General features: G+C 37.3%; 1 protein-coding gene across 1 annotated transcript in view; it reads left to right on the top strand.

The window, feature by feature from the left end:
• The window catches only part of GUCY1A2 (guanylate cyclase 1 soluble subunit alpha 2), a 217212-nt gene extending 201646 nt beyond the window's left edge, over positions 1–15566 (top strand). Inside the window, exon 8 of the mRNA XM_058184553.1 lies at positions 15040–15566. Coding sequence (XP_058040536.1) covers positions 15040–15247 — 208 coding nt within the window. The 3' untranslated portion in view covers positions 15248–15566. The remainder of the gene's footprint in view (positions 1–15039) is intronic.
• Positions 15567–20530: the final 4964 nt, after the last annotated feature.

Here is a 20530-nt window from a genome sequence, read left to right as displayed (position 1 = left end):
CAATTAGCCTGATAGGTTAAAATATACTAGACTAAAAACCCCATTTAAAATTAGTTAATAAAAATTTAAAATTAATAAAATTCAGTTCAAGCCAGCCCCGCGTGAATGAAAAGATGTGTCTTCAGTTCGCGACGGAATGTCCGAAGGTCAGGTATTTGGCGTAAACCCTGGGGAAGCTCGTTCCAGAGTGTGGGAGCCCCCACAGAGAAGGCCCTTACCCTGGGGGCCGCCAGCCGACATTGTTTGGCGGACGGCACCCTGAGAAGTCCCTTTCTGTGAGAGCGTACGGGTCGGTGGGAGGCATGTGGTAACAGCAGGCGGTCCCGTAAGTACCCAGGCCCTAAGCCATGGAGCGCTTTAAAGGTCATAACCAACACTTTAAAGTGCACTCAAAAGGCCACAGGTAGCCAGTGCAGTCTGCGCAGGAGCGGTGTTACGTGGGAGCGTAGCTCCCTCTATCACCCACGCAGCTGCATTCTGGACTAGCTGAAGCCTCCGAGTGCACTTCAAGGGGAGCCCCATGTAGAGAGCATTACAATAATCCAAGCGAGAGGTAACGAGCGCATGAGTGACTTAATGATTACACTGACATCAACAGTGGGGAAATAAGAAAAGTGAGAGGAGAAAAGGGGAATAGATCAGATGGGAATTTAGGGCAAACTAGATGAGTAAAGGAATTAAAAGTCAAAGGAAGGATACAGAAGAAAAGACATAATAATTATAAAAAGGGAAAAAAGAAAAAGGAAAGGGGAGAATGGGATAAAGGAAGGAAAATTTTAAGAGGTGGATTGCTGGATGGACCAAGAGAAAATGGTTAAAGGAGTAATTAATGGAAAGGAGGAAGGGTAATATACCTATAGTTATAAATGAACTGTATTATTATTAATATTTGTGAGTGTAATACGAAATATATTGTGTAATACGAATGGTAGAATGTAGAAAAACAAGGGAAAGGGGGAAAGGAAATATGCTATAGAATCAAATTAACTGTATTAATATCAATATTGTAAAAATTGAATTTTCTTTTCTCTTTTGCTTCGTCCTATCCTCTCTATTTTTGCCGCTATTAATCCCAGTGTAATCATTAAAAATATTTTCCTCTAGCCTTTTCCCTTTCCTTTTCTTCCCTTAGTTTGCTTCTTTTTTGTAGGTTGTTTTCTCCTATCCCTTCTCTTTTTTTCATTGTTACTCCCAATGTCATCATTTAATTTTTCATCATCAATGTCTTTATCTTCAGTACTGTTTTCTTGCTTCTCATTCTTAGCCTCTTTGTCCAATTGAATATGTTCTGACACAGTTTCTCATTTTCTAACAAGATTAAATGAAATACACATCATTTTAACCATCTCAATTAGTTCCTGCCACATTTTCAGTTGGATTTGAAATTGGATTTTAAATTTGGAATTTGGGATATATAAAGTTAAGAAGAGAAAGAAGAAACTTGAACAACATTTGATAAGCAGAGTTAATACACAAATTGGATATTTTGCGACTTAGTTGATTTGAAACTTGTGGATTGGAAGAAGACATCTCCTGGCAGAAAAAAAGCACTACAATGAACAATTTGAAATCTGGAAAAAATTACAGTGATCTTGAACTACAAGAGCCGTGAGAAGTTTGAAGGAGAATTTGTTTCCAGCCAGTGTTGCCACAACGCTTCCGGTTCTCTCTGTTATTTTTTTTTAATCTCTGTTCCTTTTTTATCATACAAAATGAATTGTCTACCTAATGCATCCATATTTGGGGCTGAATGGAGTGGACTCTTAGGTATGAATCCTGAGATGAGTAAATCCATATGTGTTCTTCTGATTTGTATCTATATTTGCCCTTTGAAGTGGAAGTAAATGGTGAGCAAAGTTCAGTAAATACCCTTAGCCAAATTTCACATATTCTATTGTGTTGTGCTGCTGCCATTAATAAGCTCCGCACCAAGCTGGTTGCTGGATGTTCTTGCACATCGAATGCACTTCATCTATCGTGACTGGGAGCATTGTGGTTAATTGCAAAATCAATGTTGCGATGTCCCATGCAATCTTCAGATTGCACATTGATCATCCTTAATGCTGTGGGAACGAAAACGAGAGTCCTCATGTTAGAAATGTTTGAAACAGTCTGAGATATTTGTCTTATTTTACCAAATAGCAATGTCAGTCCTGGAGCATACATGTTGTCTAACCAGAACCTGAAGTCAACAAGCTGCAGTCAAGGACAGAAAAATAGTAGGAGACAGATAAATGCCAAATGTTATGAGAATATACTACATTTTATCATTCATAAACCAAACACTACAGTTTTCATTTTTAGACATAATCTTTATTTGGTTATTGCAGGCTAAAGGGCCAATTTACCAATAAATTATCCTTTGTCAAAACTCATATGCTCTCAGACATAATGCTTTTTTAAATGGTGGTAGATTTCATAAGTACAGTCATTAAGCATGTATACTCTCAGTTTAATAGATTAAATTTAATTAAGACAATTCTTAAATTAGGGAGTGTGGTGCTTTAAGTCAAAGTTTACCCAGTTTGTTTGGCTTTGTTTTGTCTTGTTTTAGCAGCTGTAAAATATTCAACCCTTGGATAAACTGTTCAGTGCCACACAGGTTAAGCTCCAGGAAGGCAAGATCATAACTGAATGAGTGAGACTTATCTTCTGTCCCTTAAGAACCATTTGTAAAATATGTCAGGTTTCTTGTCCTCTTAAACTATATCCTATCTTAGACAGTACTAAATGCTACACACAGGAAAAATGTTGTAGGAAATCAAATAAATCTGGCCTTGCAGAGAAACCAAGTTAGTTTTTTGTTCAAGTACAGGCAATTAACTGCCAGCTATGATATCTATATTTTAACAAACCAGCCAGCAATTGCTTTATCGTATTGCATTTTATATTCAACATTTATGCATTATTCAGGGGCAGTAGTGTATGAATTGTTCAGTTGCCTGAGAAATATAATGAGAGATAAAACTTTTAAAAATACATGAGCAATCATAATGGGTGGTTTATTATCATACTAATAACTTTTGCTGGTTGAGTTCGTTATTACTTCTGAGATAAATCTAACTTTGGATTGAAATTATCTGCATAACAATAATGTGCATAACAAGCTTTGGCTTGCAACAAAATGCAGGGTTTTGGTCAGTTAATTCTACAAAAAGAGAGTATGAGTATTTGCCGTTCTTGGTAGATAACAAACCACTCTAAATTCAACCATTGTAAACATTTTTTTTTTTGAGAGAGAGAGAGAGAGAAGGCAGATTACATCAAAGTCTGGCAATGAAAAGTCACTTTTTGTCCATGTAGGAGAAATTAGGGAAGACGTGTGTGTGTGTGTGTGTGTGTGTGTGTATAAAGGTTCCCCCGCACATGTGTGCAAGTCATTTCCGGATATAGGGGCAGTGCTCATCTCCATTTCTAAACCAAAGAGCCAGTGCTGTCTGAAGACATCTCCGTGGTCATGTGGAAAGCATGACTAAACGCCAAAGGCGCACGGAACATTGTTACCTTCTCACCAAAGGTGGTCCCTATTTTTCTATTTGCATCTTTTACGTACTTTCAAACTGCTAGGTTGGCAGAAGCTGGTACAAGTAACAGGAGCTCACTCCTTAACATGTCACTAGGGATTCAAACCACTGAACTGCCAACCTTCTGACTGGCAGTTCAAGCTCAGCATTTTAGCCACTGAGCCACCACATCCTTTCACGGTGTAGGTATAGGTATATGTAAATAGATGGTTTTTAGTGCATACATAGAGGTGATTCTGAGTTCTGGTTTCTGGTCAAGTATATCCTTTAAGGCAGGGGTCTCCAACCTTGGTCCCTTTAAGACTTGTGGACTTCATCTCCCAGAGTCCCTCAGCCAGCAAAGCTGGCTGAGGAACTCTGGGAGTTGAAGTCCATAAGTCTTAAAGGGACCGAGGTTGGAGACCTCTGCTTTAAGGTATCCTGATAGGTAGCAAGAATTTGGCTCTGTCAAGATCTCATGTGGTTAGGAAGATCTTTCTTCTTTACTGCACAGGTACAATCTACTCAGATGCCTCTAGGTATAAAGTCAAATTAGTATTATCAACAGACAACAGTGACCTCGGTATCATAAATCTGTTTTTGTTTTGTTTTTTTGTTTCGTTTTGATTACCCTCGTATGCTATTTGTATTCTTTGGTTGTGAGCTGCCTAGAGTTTGGTTTAAGGTAGCCAACCATGTAAATGTTTTAAATAGGTAAATGAATAATCACATACTTAATGTAGAATCTTTTTCAGAAGTTTAGGGAGGACCAAAATGGGTTCAACTGGGTTCAGTTTATTTTATTGGTATTTCTCAGTTCTAACTATATACTGGAGATTCAGTAGGTTTGCACAGTGCCTAAAAAGTGTAATTTAAATCATCCTGAAGGCACCATTTTGGAAAAGTCTCCTGCTTTGGGATTGGTTTTAACAATGACAAGAGAATAGCAAGCCTAGAAATAAATTTCTTATTGTTTACTTACACAACACAAAACTAGTGTTCCAACTAATTCCATGTCCTATTTTTAACTGGCCACAGCTCTATAAAACAGTACTTAATGACAATGGATTAAGTTCCCACAATTCAAACTGACTTGTACGTGGATTTGTAATTTTCTTGGACTTGTTTCTGGGATAATTCCAACTTCCTAGACTAATCTACAGATGCAAAATTCCCCGGAGATCTCGCATTCCAGCATCATTCCTAGATAGCTCTCTTGAGGTTGCATACAAGTCATCTGCCTGCTGATTGTAGTGTGCTAATACACAGTACTAGAAAAGACTCATGATTTTTCACAAAGGACAGATTTTTCTTTAGGGATTATTCCTAAAACTGGAGTTGTACTCCTCATTAGTAATGAACTGGATTAGAAATTTAATCTGATTAAAAGGGATGAAATTTTTCCATTATTATTATGGAAATAAGTAAATAATCATAGAGATATCTAAATTACTTGGCCAAATACATGGGGAAGAACTGAGTCTTATAAAAATTGGTGTCATTTATTAATAATGATAAAGTAAGTGCAATAATTAAACGTTCCTTTTTTTCTAATGGTTACCCATAATTTATTTGAAAGTTATGGTAGATTTTTTTAAAACAAAATAATAGCTAAAATATTTCCTATTTCAGGATACCTTTCTGTATTACATGGATTTGATCCCAGCTAGCTGAGTGAGTTTCCCACAAATTCTGCCATAATTTTTAATATTCCGATTCTCCCCCTCAAAATTCTTGGTTTTTGTTTGTTTGTCTTGGTCAGAGAGGCAACAATAGCATTCCATTACAGATACAAAAAAGACCTTGCTGTTATCGGACCCATTTTTCTCAAAACAGAAAAAAAGAGAAAATGAATTTGATTAGTACAAGGCTATTTGATAAAAGATGTCATATTTCCGTGATCTATGGCACACGTGCCAAAGGTGGCGCATAGAGCGCTCTCTGCTGGCACGTGCACCATTTCCCCAGGTCAGATCTCCATGGCGTTTCTTTCGTGAGCTTCTGTTTCCCTGCAAACGATGAAACAGAAGCTCAGGAAAGAAAAAGATCTTACCACTTACTGCGCTACCGGTATTGGGATGCCCTGCCAGGAAGCTAGTCTTCGGGTCTCTGCTGCGCATGCACACATGTCTGTGCATCTGCATGCTTGCGCATGTCCATACATGTCCGCATGTGCATCCCCACATGTGCATGTCTGCACGTGCATGCCACACACATGTCTGTAAATGCGCGTGTTCGCACGCACGTGCACTTTTCAGTTTGGGCATGCATGTGCCTGCAGTTTGGGCACTCGGTGCCTAAAAGGTTCACCATCACTGCCCTATTTTATTTAGTTGTATTTCATCTTCTGAAGTTATATGACTTGTGCAGAACACATTGAGGGATTAAAATGGCTTTATACATAGAGGTAATAAGTTTTATACAGTTTTGACAGCTACAAGATAACCGTTTTGCCAACAAGTTGAGGGTCCATTCTGTTTGTTCAAAAATAGCATCATGGTCTGAACTTTGCCATGAGCCAAGTAGCCTGCTAGTTTCAAAATATCTAATTCCCAAGTGCATACTTGCTTATTTATCCCACGCTGCTCTTCCTTAATACAATATGTGCTTTCTATTTTGGGCACAGTGTTTACATTAGTCTTGTTTGGATGGTCCATCCAGACATTATGTGGACAGACTTTATGTGTAGATAAATCCTCTACTGCACCCAATAGTCTAATAAAAAATACTATTTTCGTTTATATGTTTCTAAGTTTAGAAGTATTATTTTGAAAATGGTGGTGCTTTGCCAACATCACAGTGGCAAAACAGATTACTTATAGAATAGCATGCTGTAAATATTGGGATTTGTTTTTCTCACCAGTATGATTAAAACACTCATGAGTTTATTTATCTTCTCTTTCTTTCCAACAAACCAAATATTAATTTCTCTGGACATAATTGAAACAAGGTATGCTATGACTTAGTGCAGTATTTTTCAACCACCTTCATTATTCTGGGAGGAATGGTTCTGTACTATAAGGAGGGCTTTCATTTGCTTTCATCAATTAGATGTGTATCCTGTCTTTTCTCCAAAGGTAATGCATTTTCCTCATTAGAGTCACCCCCTCATTATACAACACCAGTTCTGTGAAAAAGAATCAGCAAGCAAAATGGTTAATTAAGCCTGGAAGATCTTTGTGATTCCACTCAACAAGGGAATGGAAGAAAATAAGACAATGTTTATTTCCTTTCTCTATTTGTGCATATGTTTCCTATTCAATTTGATCAAGAGTTAAATCACACCACGAAGCAGGCAATGGGAAAGTATTCTTCACCACACCAAGGCAGCTCAGTGCCCAAACCATACGGTCCATGAACTTCCCCGTTGCTCAACCAGCATCTGAACAGACTACCTCAAACTGCCTAATGTCATTAGCGATCATTTTAGTTCATATGATTTTGACAGAGCTAATGACCAAACCTTTTGAACCAAGAACAAGAAAAATGTCAGATTAAATGATGCAGCTATGGAATGTATTCAGGCTCATTTATTTCCTGCTGTTTCTCGTCCTCTCCTCTTTCAGAGAAGGAGATTGAAAACTTGTGATGCTCATCTGCTTTTTCAGTTAGCACCTTGGATTTTATCTTTCTCAGCTGGACGGACATGGCTGATGGTTCATATCTCTCACTTATATGGTCTGAGGGACTTCATATTATAGCAGTTAGCTACCCAGAGAAATATGCATGTGTGAGTTACAACTGACTTTCACATTATATCCGCTTAGAGTAACAGTGTTGTATATCCCTTTGGATTTGTGCCATTCTCTGGATTTAAACATTGTAAAAATCAGACTGCCATTCCCAAAGCACAAGTGATAATGCCACCTCAACTGTATAATTTATGGTGGGTTCTTATTTTACCTGAGGAAGGAATTGGAAGGAATCATATAATATCAATATGATGCTTGAGAATTAGGCAGGTATTAAAATATAGAATAATAGAGTTGAAAGGGATTTTGGAGGTTTTCTAGTCCCCTGCTCAGGCAAGTGACCCTACACCATTTCAGACAAATAATTGTCCAATCTATTTGTGAAAGCCTCCAGTGATGGAGCACTCACAATTTCTGAAAGCAAGTTGTTCCATTGGTTGATTCTATCCATATCTATTAGTTTCTATCCATTGTTTCTAATCTTGCTTTTAGATGCTTTGAAAAATAGTTTGAGCCCCTCATTTTAGGAGCCCATCAAATATTGAAACACTATTTAACATGATTAATGGGAAGAAGAGAGGAAGAAAGGAGAAGTTTGATTTGAGGGAAGAGCTTTAGCTACAGGACCATTGAAATATATGACAAAAAGGGAAAGAAAAGAGGTGAGAAACCATCAAGCTACTGTAGCTGTGTAGGCAGGCTCAAAGTTACAAACGTGTGGACTCGTAGAACTATAGAATTGGAAGGGCCAAAAGGATAATCATTTATCTGCAAAATAAACCAATTGATCTTCCTCAAAAGATGGCTGTCTAGATTCTTCTTCAATACCTCCAGAGGCAGAGACACCACAGTTTCCATGACTAGACTTGTGCAAGGAGGGTTAGGAGAGAAAATGCCAAAGGAAAAACAACTCTTCTTTATATCTTAGTTCAGTGGAGTTTCTTAAGTGTGACATCAGACATCCCTGAAGAAAAGCTTGAAAGTCAGGTGCTCCTCATTTAATGATCATTCCTTTAGTGAGCCTTCAAACTTACGACAGCACTAAATGAGTGGTAGTTATGACTGAAGGCTAATATACGTGTCCCAGGGTAATGCTGCAGGATCCAATCTGGGTCGGTCACCAGGGCCAAATGTTTTCTGAACTTTCAGACTCATGCTGGAGCCCATCTTCAGAGAACATGCTGCTAGAGAGAAGTCCCCCAAGATGGGCTCCAGCAGAAGTCCATAAGCTCAGAAAATAAAACTTCTGGTCCCAATTACTGACCCAGATTGGAGTCAGTAGTTATGACTGATCATAACACATGATTATGATTTCTGACATTCCCTGCCAACTTCCCTCAAGCAGGGGAAGCTGGCGGAAAGTTTGAACTTGCAGTCATGTGTGCTCATGTTTAATGACCCCACACGGTCCTTGTTTAAGGGCAGCAACAGTGACTGTGGAACTGCTGTAGCTAAGTGGTACAGTCAGATGAAGTCATGCTTAACAACTATCTCACTTGGTGACAGCAATTGCTGTCATAAACAGGACTACCTGTATACTATAGAGTTTGAAAGGATTCTGACCTTCTGCATAGTCCTAAGCTATTTGTGTTCTTAAAATATGTAGCAACCTTTAAAAAAAACTTTTTAAGGAAACAGATTCATTATCTAGCTTTGGTATATTCCATCAGTGTTGCTTCTTGCATGACTTTAAAACATCTTTGAAATTCATGTAAACCCATGTATGGCAATCAATCCTCAAAGAATTTGTACACAGTATTTGAAGAATGAACTGTGTTTACTTAGATACAACAGCTGAAAAAATGAAGTTTAGCTCTTAATTAGCCCTGAGTGAGCTATAGCCCTTCCGATTGGAAGTTTTCATTAACATTACTTTCATTTCAATACCCACTTCATTTTACTCACTCTGGTTTGATTGATATAACTGACAGATCAGTCATAGAAAAAAAGGGGTAGGTAGATAGGCAAATCATACTTTATGCAACACTTGATCTGTCATTCAGCCGGTGGCAAGACAACAATTTATTCTAGAGGAGCACACAAATCTAAAGTTGCAATCACTTGAAATAGCCAACTTATAAGTTCTTCCACGCACTCTGTTATTGGTGGAAAACCAGGCAGCGTTAATGACAGAGTTGATTTGTCAGCTCTCATTTCACCTGGTTGCAGCTGTTCTTGCTTCAGTTAGCCATGCTGGTTACCAAACTTATCCTACTTCAGTGAGCTTCCATGTTGACATGAGTAAAATATCCAAACCATCTGACATTTTACATCCTTGGCTGTCTTATTTGTTTCTGAACTCAGGTTCAAATGTTATGTTGCTCTATTGCTCCCTTAATATCTAGAAAACAAAGTTCTAAAAAGGGCACATTACTAAACGGGACCAGGAACCATGATACTTGTGGACATTTCTCTTGGTGCGTCCTATGATCTCAGCCCAATATCTCTCTCTCTCTCCCTCCCTCACATACACACACACTAATTTGAGAAACTGCAAGCCACAACACACACACACCAGACACCAATCTCTAACATCTTTATTTACAATAATTCTCATAGGCCCATAGGTATGGTTAGAAAATAAAAATAATTAATTGGAAGTTGGTATAATCTTCCTACCACCAAAAACCATTATAAAAGTACCCTTGTTTAGGTTTATTTATTTAATTTTGTGTGTTGTAAAGCATCCATATGTGAGTGGCGTGAAGAAATAGTTTCCATGTGTCCTCTGATACATCAGTGTTATCTGTTTTGTGAGAAATCGAAGAAGATGCTCTCAAAATTCTATATCTGACCATTGGCCTAAAACCATTGCCTCTTTTGGCTTACATCTAAAGACTCCCATTCAAACATTCAAGCAAGCTATGAAAGTCTTTCTCCTAGGGCCCATAAGAAAGAGGAGAAAGATTAATAGCTACATATTTGCTAAGCTGTCTCCTATTTTGCTTTATTTTTTGTGCTTAAGGAGGACCCTAAAAGTGTTTTGATTTCAAAATTCAAATGCAGAGTAGAAAGCAATAAGGAGGGAACATTCTCATTCAGTAGAACACTGAATGAGAAGTCTTTCTGCTCCATTCCTCAGAAGGTATTTCCCAACCCAAGTTTCCTGCACAACTACGGTAGTGGCCAAAATTGTGGAAACCTTTTGGGAAAAGTACATTTTCTAAAACTAGCTAATAACACCCCTTTTTATTTTTTTTTGGAGTAGTACCATAAAATTATATATCAATGGAAAGATAATTTAATCAAGAATGTAATGCAATAACTTCTATGAAGGATTTGCTATTAGAATAGCAGTTACAGTATAAAGAAGAAAAGTGAAACACGTAGAAAAAAACGAGATATACAAAAATTATCGCTATAGAAAAAATGAAATATACAAAAATTATCACATCAGTTAATACTTAGTTGAGTAATGTTTGGCATGAATTATGGCCTTACAACATCTTCCTATGGAGTAAACCAAGTCTTTTAGTTCTGCAGCTGTTATCATGTGAAACCAAGATTGAATGATTGCTTCTATTAACTGGGTTTTATTGCTGGGTTGCTTCTGACTAACAAGTTTCTTTAGTAGGCTCCATAGATTTTCAATTGGGTTAAGGTATGGGCTATTCCCAAGCCATTCCAGCAGTGGAATATCTTCTTGAAACTCCCCAAAATCTTGAAACTCCCCAAAAAAGAGAGAGGTGTTATTAGCCATCATACCTCAGAAATACACTTTTCCCAACAGGTTTCCACAATTTTGGCCGCTACTGTATATGGGCAACTGGCCATATCATTCAACACAATTCCCTAGCCCTGAAGGATATACAGTTAGTGTTCAAGTTACAACAATTTATTTAGTAACCGAAGTTACAATGTCACTGAAAAAAGTGACTTATGACTGTTGCAGCAGTCCCATGGTCACATGATCAAAATTCAGATGCTTGGGAACTGACTGGGTGTTGGGGTCATAGGGTCACGTGATCACCTTTGGTGACCTTCTGACAAGCAAAATCAATAGGGAAGCCAGAATCACTTAATAACTGTGTTACTAACTTAACCATTGTAGTGATTAGCTTAACAACTGTGGCAAAAAAGGTTGTAAAATGGGGCAAATTCTCTTAAATATCTCGCTTAGCAACAGAAATGTTGGACTCAATTGAGGTCGTAAGTCGAGGACTCCTGGTATTCTTTGTCAATGGAAAGAGAAAAACCAACCTTTACCTCTTTCTTTGGTTGGAATCTTTATACATATACTTAGTGAGAGATACTTTTGATTGACGTGTTTATTGCCACTGCAGCCAAGCAAATAAAAATAATAATTTTTTTATTATATTTGTACAGTTTTAAATTTGTTTTTGAGCTGCCTTGTGCATTTTTACTAAATGAAAGTGCAGGTATAATTTTAAATAAATGTCAAATGGAAAACACATTTTTGCATCAGTCAGATCAGTTGAATTGCTAGCTTCACAGAGCATTTGTTTACTATCTCAAAAGCACCATTCTATGCATGGTGCACAAGAGAACAGCTATCTAATAATCCATTTCAATTTATGTGTAAACAAACAAATGGATAATTAAAACTCGATAAACCATAGAATCGTTGTTAGCATTATTTATTGTTTCATTTTCCATCACAGAACCATCAGTGCATTTCTCAACAACAACACATAACTCCAGAGTTAAAAAGTAGATGTTATGCCATGTTACCATTCTCAACTATTTTTTACTTAAAATGAGTCAAGATTCTAATCCTTTGGGTATTTTTTTTAAATCAGAAGACATTTTTAATTTATGTGCTGATATTTCCAGTATATCTTCTAACAAATGTTCAAGAAATGTACATTTCTCTCTGTCATACAGATGGTTGTAACTATGCGCAAAGTTCAATCTGCTATGCCAATATCAGCCTTTAAAGTCAGGTGCTGGCAACTCTCCACCAATTTGCATAAAGTCTTAAATCAGTTTTCTGCATTATTAGACAACATTGTTTGAAGAGCCAAAAGGCAGCGTCTTGAAAGATTCAAATTACTACTAAGCTATAAAATAGGAACAAATAAAAGTTTAGGATAGGGTAGGGTAGGGTAGGGTAGGATAGGATAGGATAGGATAGGATAGGATAGGATAGGATAGGATAATAGAATTGGAAGGGACCTTGGAGGTCTTCTAGTCCAACCCCCTGCTTAGGCAGGAAACCCCACACCACTTCAGACAAATGGTTATCTAACATCTTCTTAAAAACTTCCAGTATTGGAGCATTCACAACTTCTGCAGGCAAGTTGTTCCACTGATTAATTGTTCTAACTGTCAGGATATTTCTCCTTAGTTCTAAGTTGCTTCTCTCCTTGATTAGTTTCCACCCCTTGCTTCTTGTCCTACCTTCAGGCGCTTTGGAGAATAGCTTGACTCCTTCTTCTTTGTGGCAGCCCCTGAGATATTGGAACACTGCTATCATGTCTCCCCTAGTCCTTCTTTTCATTAAACTAGACATACCGAGTTCCTGCAACTGTTCTTCATATGTTTTAGCCTCCAATGCCCTAATCATCTTTGTTGCTCTTCTCCGTGCTCTTTCTAGAGTCTCCACATCTTTTTTACATCATGGTGACCAAAACTGAATGCAATATTCCAAGTGTGACCTTACCCCAAGGCATTATAAAGTGGTATTAACACTTCACGTTTGAACTGGAATAATTGATGTAGAAGATCAATGGAATGAAAATTGAGAAAAGGCAATGCAAGGCCGGACCTCTGAGAAACCAATTCAAAATATGTATTCATATAGCTATATAACCAAATCAAAGCATATGGCCATTCAAACTCAAAAACTGTGACCCTCTGAAGTTAATACAAAATTGCAACCAGTACAAAATTAATATGGCAGACAACAACTGCAGGACAACAATCTCCTTCTGAGGATGACTGCCTGAGCAGGAGTCCTAATCAAATGAGTATTAGTCAGCCAGTGTACAGTAACTAATAGTAAGGTCTGAACAACTCTGGGAGGAAAATTATAGCCATTCTAAATTCAAAGGCCACTATTACATAGAGCACAAAAAAGGAAACACATATAACAACTAGCCCTAGTAGAATATGCTTGGCATGATGGATTCCCATGTATGAGAGTTTTCTAGAGGAATATTGTTTAATAAAAAAAATATCTAAAGATATTAATATTTGAGAATCTATGGTCTGGTTTATATAACAAAAACTATAATTATTATTTTTCATATCATTTTATGAATTTCTTAAAGAAATTTATTCTAAAGAGCTTTACATTCCTGTAGAACTGGACTCAAAACTCTCTCTGTCTCTTTCTCTCTCTCATATTTTTGTCTGTCTGTCTGTCTGTCTATCTATCTATCTATCCATCCATCCATCCATCCATCTATCTATTGGCATTTTGCATGAAATTTCATATGAAGAGATGATAGTGTCAACTTTTTTTATATTTTTTTTCTCTCAGCATGTGCTCATATTTACTACATGTTGATTTCTTTTCAGTAATACTAATTCATTTATTCTTTTGTTAAACTTGTATGCCGCCCATCTTTCCTAGAGAGAACTCTAGATGGCTTACCAGCCATGAAAGGAACAAGATAAACCATTAAATAATAAACATTAACACTAAAATTGTCATAAAAGTCAACCAAACTATGGTATGGAAGGGAGCAAGAGAGAAACCTTAGTTTCTTGGCCTTCTGAAAGGATCTTAAAACTTGCTGTTCTGGTTGGCTTGGGTCCCAGTGGGGCACTCTATGGTGAGATGTTAGATGGTGCAAGAAAGAATAAGTCCACCTCCATACTGTTCTTACACTTGGTTTTTAGTCTTTGTTTAATTCTTGTTAATTCTAATTGTTTTTATATTTATATGTAATCTGCCCAGAGTCACTTAGACAGTGAGATCAATTTATTTATTGAATCGAAATTCAATAAATAAATGAGATCTCATACTCTTGTTTTCAAGTGACTGTAGCATAGGGACACAATTATTGGGCTTTTCATACAAGTGGCAGTTGCAGGTATTCCTGGAAATTCCTTCTTTTTCCTGCTGTCACGAGGCATATTGATGATAGGAGATTGTGTAGTCCATGAAAGTAACTCCATGCAGAGTTTCTTTCCACATGTGCAAGAACTGAAGAACTGTGGCTTCAGATTTATCTGCTTGGCTTGGTGACTCTATTTATAGATAGATAGACAGATAGATAGATAGATAGATAGACAGACAGACAGACAGACAGACAGACAGACAGACAGACAGAATTCTTTATTGGCCAAGTGTGATTGGACACACAAGGAATTTGTCTTTGGTGCATATGCGCTCAGTGTACATAAAAAGAGAAGATACATTCGTCAAGAATCATAAGGTAGAACCCTTAATGATAGTCATAGGGTACAAACAAGCAATCAAACCATACTAGGAAACAATCAATATAAATCATAAGGATACAGCAAGAAGTTACAGTCATACAGTCATAAGTGGGAGGAGATGGATGATAGGAATGATGAGAAGACTAATAGTAATAGTAACGCAGACTTAGCGAATAGCTTGGGGAAAAAACTGTTCTTTTGACTAGTTGTTCTGATGTGCAGTGTTCTATAGCATCATTTTGAGGATAGGAGTTGAAACAATTTATGTCCAGGATGCGAGGGGTCTGTAAATATTATCACAGGCCTCTTTTTGACTCGTGCAGTATACAGGTCTTCAATGGAAGGTGTTATTTAAGACAAAAAACAATGACCAGTCAACTGGCTGAATCACTAATCTTTAACTGTCTTTGTAAAGCAACTTAAGGATGAGTGGGTTGCCTTTTGATAACCATTACTCAAAATTGTCCCATTCTTGTCTTTTCCCTTACCTCCAGGCTTCTGAAAAAGGAAGAAAATTTTATCTTCATTCCTCGGTCCCGCGAAGAGCTTCCAGACAACTTTCCAAAGGAAATTCCTGGGATTTGTTATTTCCTGGAGGTCAGAACTGGTCAGAAGCAGCCAAAGTCTTCTGTCACATCTGCCAGAGTGAGAAAGATATCCTACAACATTGGCACCATGTTCCTTCGGGAGACGAGCCTATGAAGCCTGTTGCAGATCAAAGACTCATCAAAAAAGCACAAGCCCAGAACTGGGTCATGACAAGAGAGAGGAGATTCTTTCTTTTTCACTGCATTGTTCCAAGAAAAAGCAGTAAAAGCTGTGTGAAATGTCAGGCAATAATTCTTTTTAAAGGTGGGTGATTGTTGTCAGTAAACAAACTGGAAAGTGGCAAACAAGGGAGCAGGGATTTCTTTTCTTTTCTTTCTTTCTTTTTCTTTTCTTTTCTTTTTTTTTTTACAAAATTCAAATTAAAACAAAATATTTCTCTGTTGCCAGAGATCCTATTGGTCATAAATGTCAGTACGGTTCAGTGCCGTTCTTTAACCACTTCGTACAGATACTGTAAAGATTATTTATAACCTTTTTAGCAGAAGAAAATTTTAATTTGGGATACGATATATTAAGGATTTTACCCTTTTTTAAAACCTACATTTCGCTTTTAGGGCAATATTCTATAGCAAATATGAAGCTGGCCAGCTTGTTTATATTTGATAGGTATCCAATTTCTGAAGTTGGGTGATTATGGTACCCAATTTTATTGCCGTCTGCAAAGAATGATATTTTAGTGATTTTCATTTTCTGCCATATGTTTTATCCATCCATGCCCATGATCACATTATTCATGCTAATAATAGACGTCCAATATTGGGATAGTATAAAAAAAGCCATGCTGATCATGTCTGTGGAGAATCTGTCATCCAGGTCATAGTTGTCTCAAAGGTGCTTTTTTCTCCAAAAGGCAGCTTAACTGTTTTTTCTTTGAGGAAGAAGAAGAAAACATTTTGCTTCTCATCCAAGAAGCTTCATCAATTCTGATGCAGGGACTGAATCCTGCCATCAGAATTGATGAAGCTTCTTGGATGACAAGCAAAACATCTTCTTTTTTCTTCCCTTTTCAGAAGCTGAAGATAAAGGAAAAAACAGTCCAGCTGCCTTTTGAAGAAAAAAAAGCATCTTTGAGACCATGCTGATCATGTTTAGTAGCTGGAAGTCGACTATTCCAAAATGGAATCCTCAGTTACGCTTGTTACACTAAACCTAACTCTAATTAACACTGTTTCTTTCATTAGTAGGTAATGAAATACACCTAAAAGTATGTGATTAGTACTTTATCCCCTGAATGTCTCCCACATTGTTATGATATGTCTTATACTTTGTTGTGTAGCTCACTCAATCTACTGTTACCTAGTTACTAGCATGAATTAAAATCTACAGCTATAAATATTGTTGGATTTAGAAAGTTTTGGGGGGACTGATGCATCTACAATAACTTTCATGCGTAATCATAATGAGACATATTTTAGAAACATCCCACACAATAAAATTCAGTCTTTGGAACTTCAAAATATTGATGTTAGTTGTAAAAAAAAAACCATGAATGATGTTCAATGCCTTAGAAAGCTTGGTTCAATGTCTCCCTTTTATTATACTTTCACTACCCTGGTTGTAAGTATTGTTCTGTGGCTGTTAGAACATATTCAAGATTAAATAAGTTTAGTATTTGCACTTAGGCTGCGAGTGTAAAATGACAGACTACTTTAGAGAATTCTGATATATTGAGGTAACTTCTTCAGAGTAAGGCATTCAGGAGTGTCCACAGTAATAGACAGTACTTCAAAATGGTAGGGGCAACCAAGCAATTGGAGGCCTGCATCTGAGCCCGCCATTTTGAAGTCAGTAACTGTTGCTGCAAATACCCCTGAAACCATTTGAGAACTATAGCTTGATAAATAATAAAAGTTCATTTAGATCTTTTGATCACCTTGTATCCATTTTTCATGCAGAATATTTCAGAGATATGTTTTCCTTGTAAAATTTCTAAAAATTATATCCTATACAAGGTAGCTAAGTATGCTGTATAATTTTATGCTTTTCTATAAATGTATTAACCACATGGTCACTTGAAAGTATATCAAGCAATATATGGCTAACAGTTAAATTATATGGCCGTTCAGATCTCAAGAATGGTAAAGAATCAAAGCTTTATGCAGTGACAAGGCCAATAAATTTGTGGCAGCATTCTGTTTTTTAGGGATTACAGCCTATTTTATCAGATGCTTGCAGTATTTCCTTTGATAAAGATGAGTACATAGGCTATATTTAATAAATATTGACAGACATAAACGAGAGAGAATTTGTAAGGGACAGTATAAATTTTAGAATATTTTTTGTTGAGTTCAAAGATATTCAAAAATAAGAACAGGACTTCTTGTTTGTGTTCTGCATAAATTTACATTTCATGTTCTTTTTGCAACAGTGTTTATGCTTTTTTTTTTTCCCCTGTCAATGCAAACACATCTCTCCCCAAAAAAATTATAACATTTCACCCAACAAAGTGGTGTCTAGTCCACAAAAGTCAGTGCCACAATAAATCTTGTTAGTTCTTAAAGATGCTGCAGGATTCTTAGCCACCTTGTGTGGCATAATTCAACACAGTTCCTGTAGAATCTTCGTGATTTATACTTGTGTGATTCTTGATGTCTGAAGGTGAAACACAGGAGCACATTATACTGTATTTCTCCGTATCATGTCTCTGGAGTTTTCTCAACAGTTAGGAGAGGGCTGGTAAATCACTTCTGCAGTGATATCTACAACTGAATAGTAATTTGAAATTGACTCTGTCTGTGACTTACAAATGAGCACTCAAGTTCATATTTATACAGCAGTTCTGATGTTGAAAGCCAAACAGGGATTTAAGAAGACAGATGCTGGGTGCCCTTCGCTGTAAAGGTTGACTCCCTCTAGATTCAAAAAGAGAGCAAGAGGTTTCCAAGTCAGAAAAGAGTTTCAAAAATTCACAATTTTTCCAAAATACCCCAAAAAACAACGGTGCAGATGGCATCGTGCTTTGATAAGTCCAAAAGGTACTACACCGGTCCATTTTTCCCAACAACTTGGATTATTCTAGCATGATGATCAAGATTGCAAGAAATCAATGAAATTCTTAAAATGTATTGTGCTCTTTAGTGCTAAGTGGAAATATTTGGGAAAAGTTAAGTGAATAATCCAAGTTGACAAAGCTGCAGAGACTATCTGGGTTAAGATAAGTGGTAGAAAAAAATAAAAGCAATACTATTGTTGGTGTCTACCAGTGGTGGGATCCTGCTTGTTTAACAACCGGTTCAGTGATTGCACGCTTCAAAAACTTACCTTCCGTGTTACTGTTGGGGAGTAATTCAGCTGAGGGGCGGCAATCTGCTCTGCCACGCAAATCAGCTGAGAAGATATAGATCAGTAAAGCGCAGGGGCAGGCGGGCAGGCCCACTTGATTGTTGAAGTGAACCGGTTCGCTCCCAGCTGATTGTCGGAGCTACCGGTTCGCCTGAACCAGTCCGAACTGGTAGAATCTCACCCCTGGTGTCTACCATAGGCCACCTAACCAAAGAAAGGATGTAGATGAAGCCTTATTAAAGCAAACTGCAGATCTTTCCAAGGGCTGTAAAGTCATAATGGGAGCTTTAAATAATCTGCATCTGCTGGGAAACAAATTGTACAAAGCACAGACTTCTCACGAGAATTCAGGAGAAGAAAGATTACAAAAAGAGCGCCTGCCCTTAGACTTGATATTTTGCCTGGTAAAGTGACAGTGTAATATTGCATCCTTGATTTTAAGGAACAGCAAACACTGAGCAAACATATTTTTCACTTCAGGAAAAAAAAAAGATGTGAATTTAGAATAAGGATAAGTGGGAATCTGTGATAAGAGTAGTTAATGGAACAAAATGCTCATAGAGGTGACGGTTCTGAAGACAATTACAAACCATTTCAGTGAGGAGAAAAAAAAAATAGATGACAGATGAATAAGCCATATGGTTTACACAGAATGCTTAGTGGGGGAAAAAAGAGCGCACATGGACATATATAGGACATAGACAGACAGCTTTCAGAAAGTGTGCAGGCAAGTAGCTCAGAACTGTAGAGAAAAAGAAAACAAAAAACCAGAAGGAGCTATGGTAATGAAATGAAATGGAAAGAAGGATAAAATTCCAAAAGGTAATAAAGAAAAAACCAAGGTTCTCAAACACTTCAGTTCAGTCTTCTCCAGCAAAAAATAATATGCATTCCATCCGGAAATTGTAAAGAGCAATTTGAAGGGTCAGCTTGAGACTGACAAGCAGGGTCAGTAAATACCTCTTTACTTGGAATGTTTAAATCTTCGGGATGGGTGAATGGTATCCAAAGGTAATAAAGGAACTTGCTGATTATCTCTCTGAACCCTTATGTGTTACCTTTTGAGAAATCCTGCGGAGCTGAAGAAGTGCCAGATAATTAGAGAATAGCAAATGTTGTTCCTGGTTTGAAAAGATGGGGTAGGTAGAATAGGAAGAAGGATTTAGCAAAATAGCTAAGTTAAAGGCTGATCGCAATACTTGGGTAGATTTGGCTGTTTTGTTTTGTTTTGTTTTGGGATGTCCGAGTCAGTACTTAGGTCCTGAAGACTGCCTGAACAAATTCTTGCAGTTTTTTATGGCAAGAGGACAGAAATGGCATTGTCACTAGATCAAGGTCGCCAGCTGGCTTTGTACCTAAGGTATCTAATCTGAATTTATACTTTCCTGGGTTCTAGCCTTAATCGCTAAAGGTAGTCCTCACTTACAACCGTTCATTTAGTGACTGGTCCTCAGACTACAAATATTGCAACATTCCTGCAGTCACATGGGCCTTTGGCAACCAGCATGAATTTATTATGGTTGTGGTATACTGGGATCATCAGGGTTATTGCCATTTCCAAACCTTTCAGCCAGTTTTTGACAAGCAAAAGTCAATAGGGGAAACTGGAGTCGCTTAATGACTGCATGCTTCATTTAACCGACATGGTTTGCTTAACAGCCATGGCAAAAAAAAGTTTGTAAAATCAGGCAAGACTTACTTAACCACTGCCTCACTTAGCAACAGATCTTGCAATCTGAATTGTGGTCCTAGGTCGAGGACTACCTGTACGCCAAACTGGCTTGCAAGAAGATTGTAGAACAGATCTGAAGGAGATCAGTTTGTAAACTCTTTGAAAACAATTGCAGTCAGTTGAATTCAGCAAAGATTTGTCTACAGCAAGGGTCTCCAATCTTGGCAACTTTAAGCCTGGAGGACTTCAACTCCCAGAATTCCCCATACTGTAAATTTTTGTTATAGTGTTTTTAACTGTTAGCTGCTCAGAGTCATGAACTTGACATGGGAGGCGATATAAATTGAGTAAGAATAAATTTGCTACACTCATATTATGATCAGAATAGTATCTTAGTAGTTTGTGGGAATTTGAACTAAACA

This window comes from Ahaetulla prasina, chromosome 5 (assembly GCF_028640845.1).
Source record: "Ahaetulla prasina isolate Xishuangbanna chromosome 5, ASM2864084v1, whole genome shotgun sequence".
NCBI classification, from domain to species: Eukaryota; Metazoa; Chordata; class Lepidosauria; order Squamata; family Colubridae; genus Ahaetulla; species Ahaetulla prasina.
This window is presented reverse-complemented; position numbering and strand designations above follow the sequence as displayed.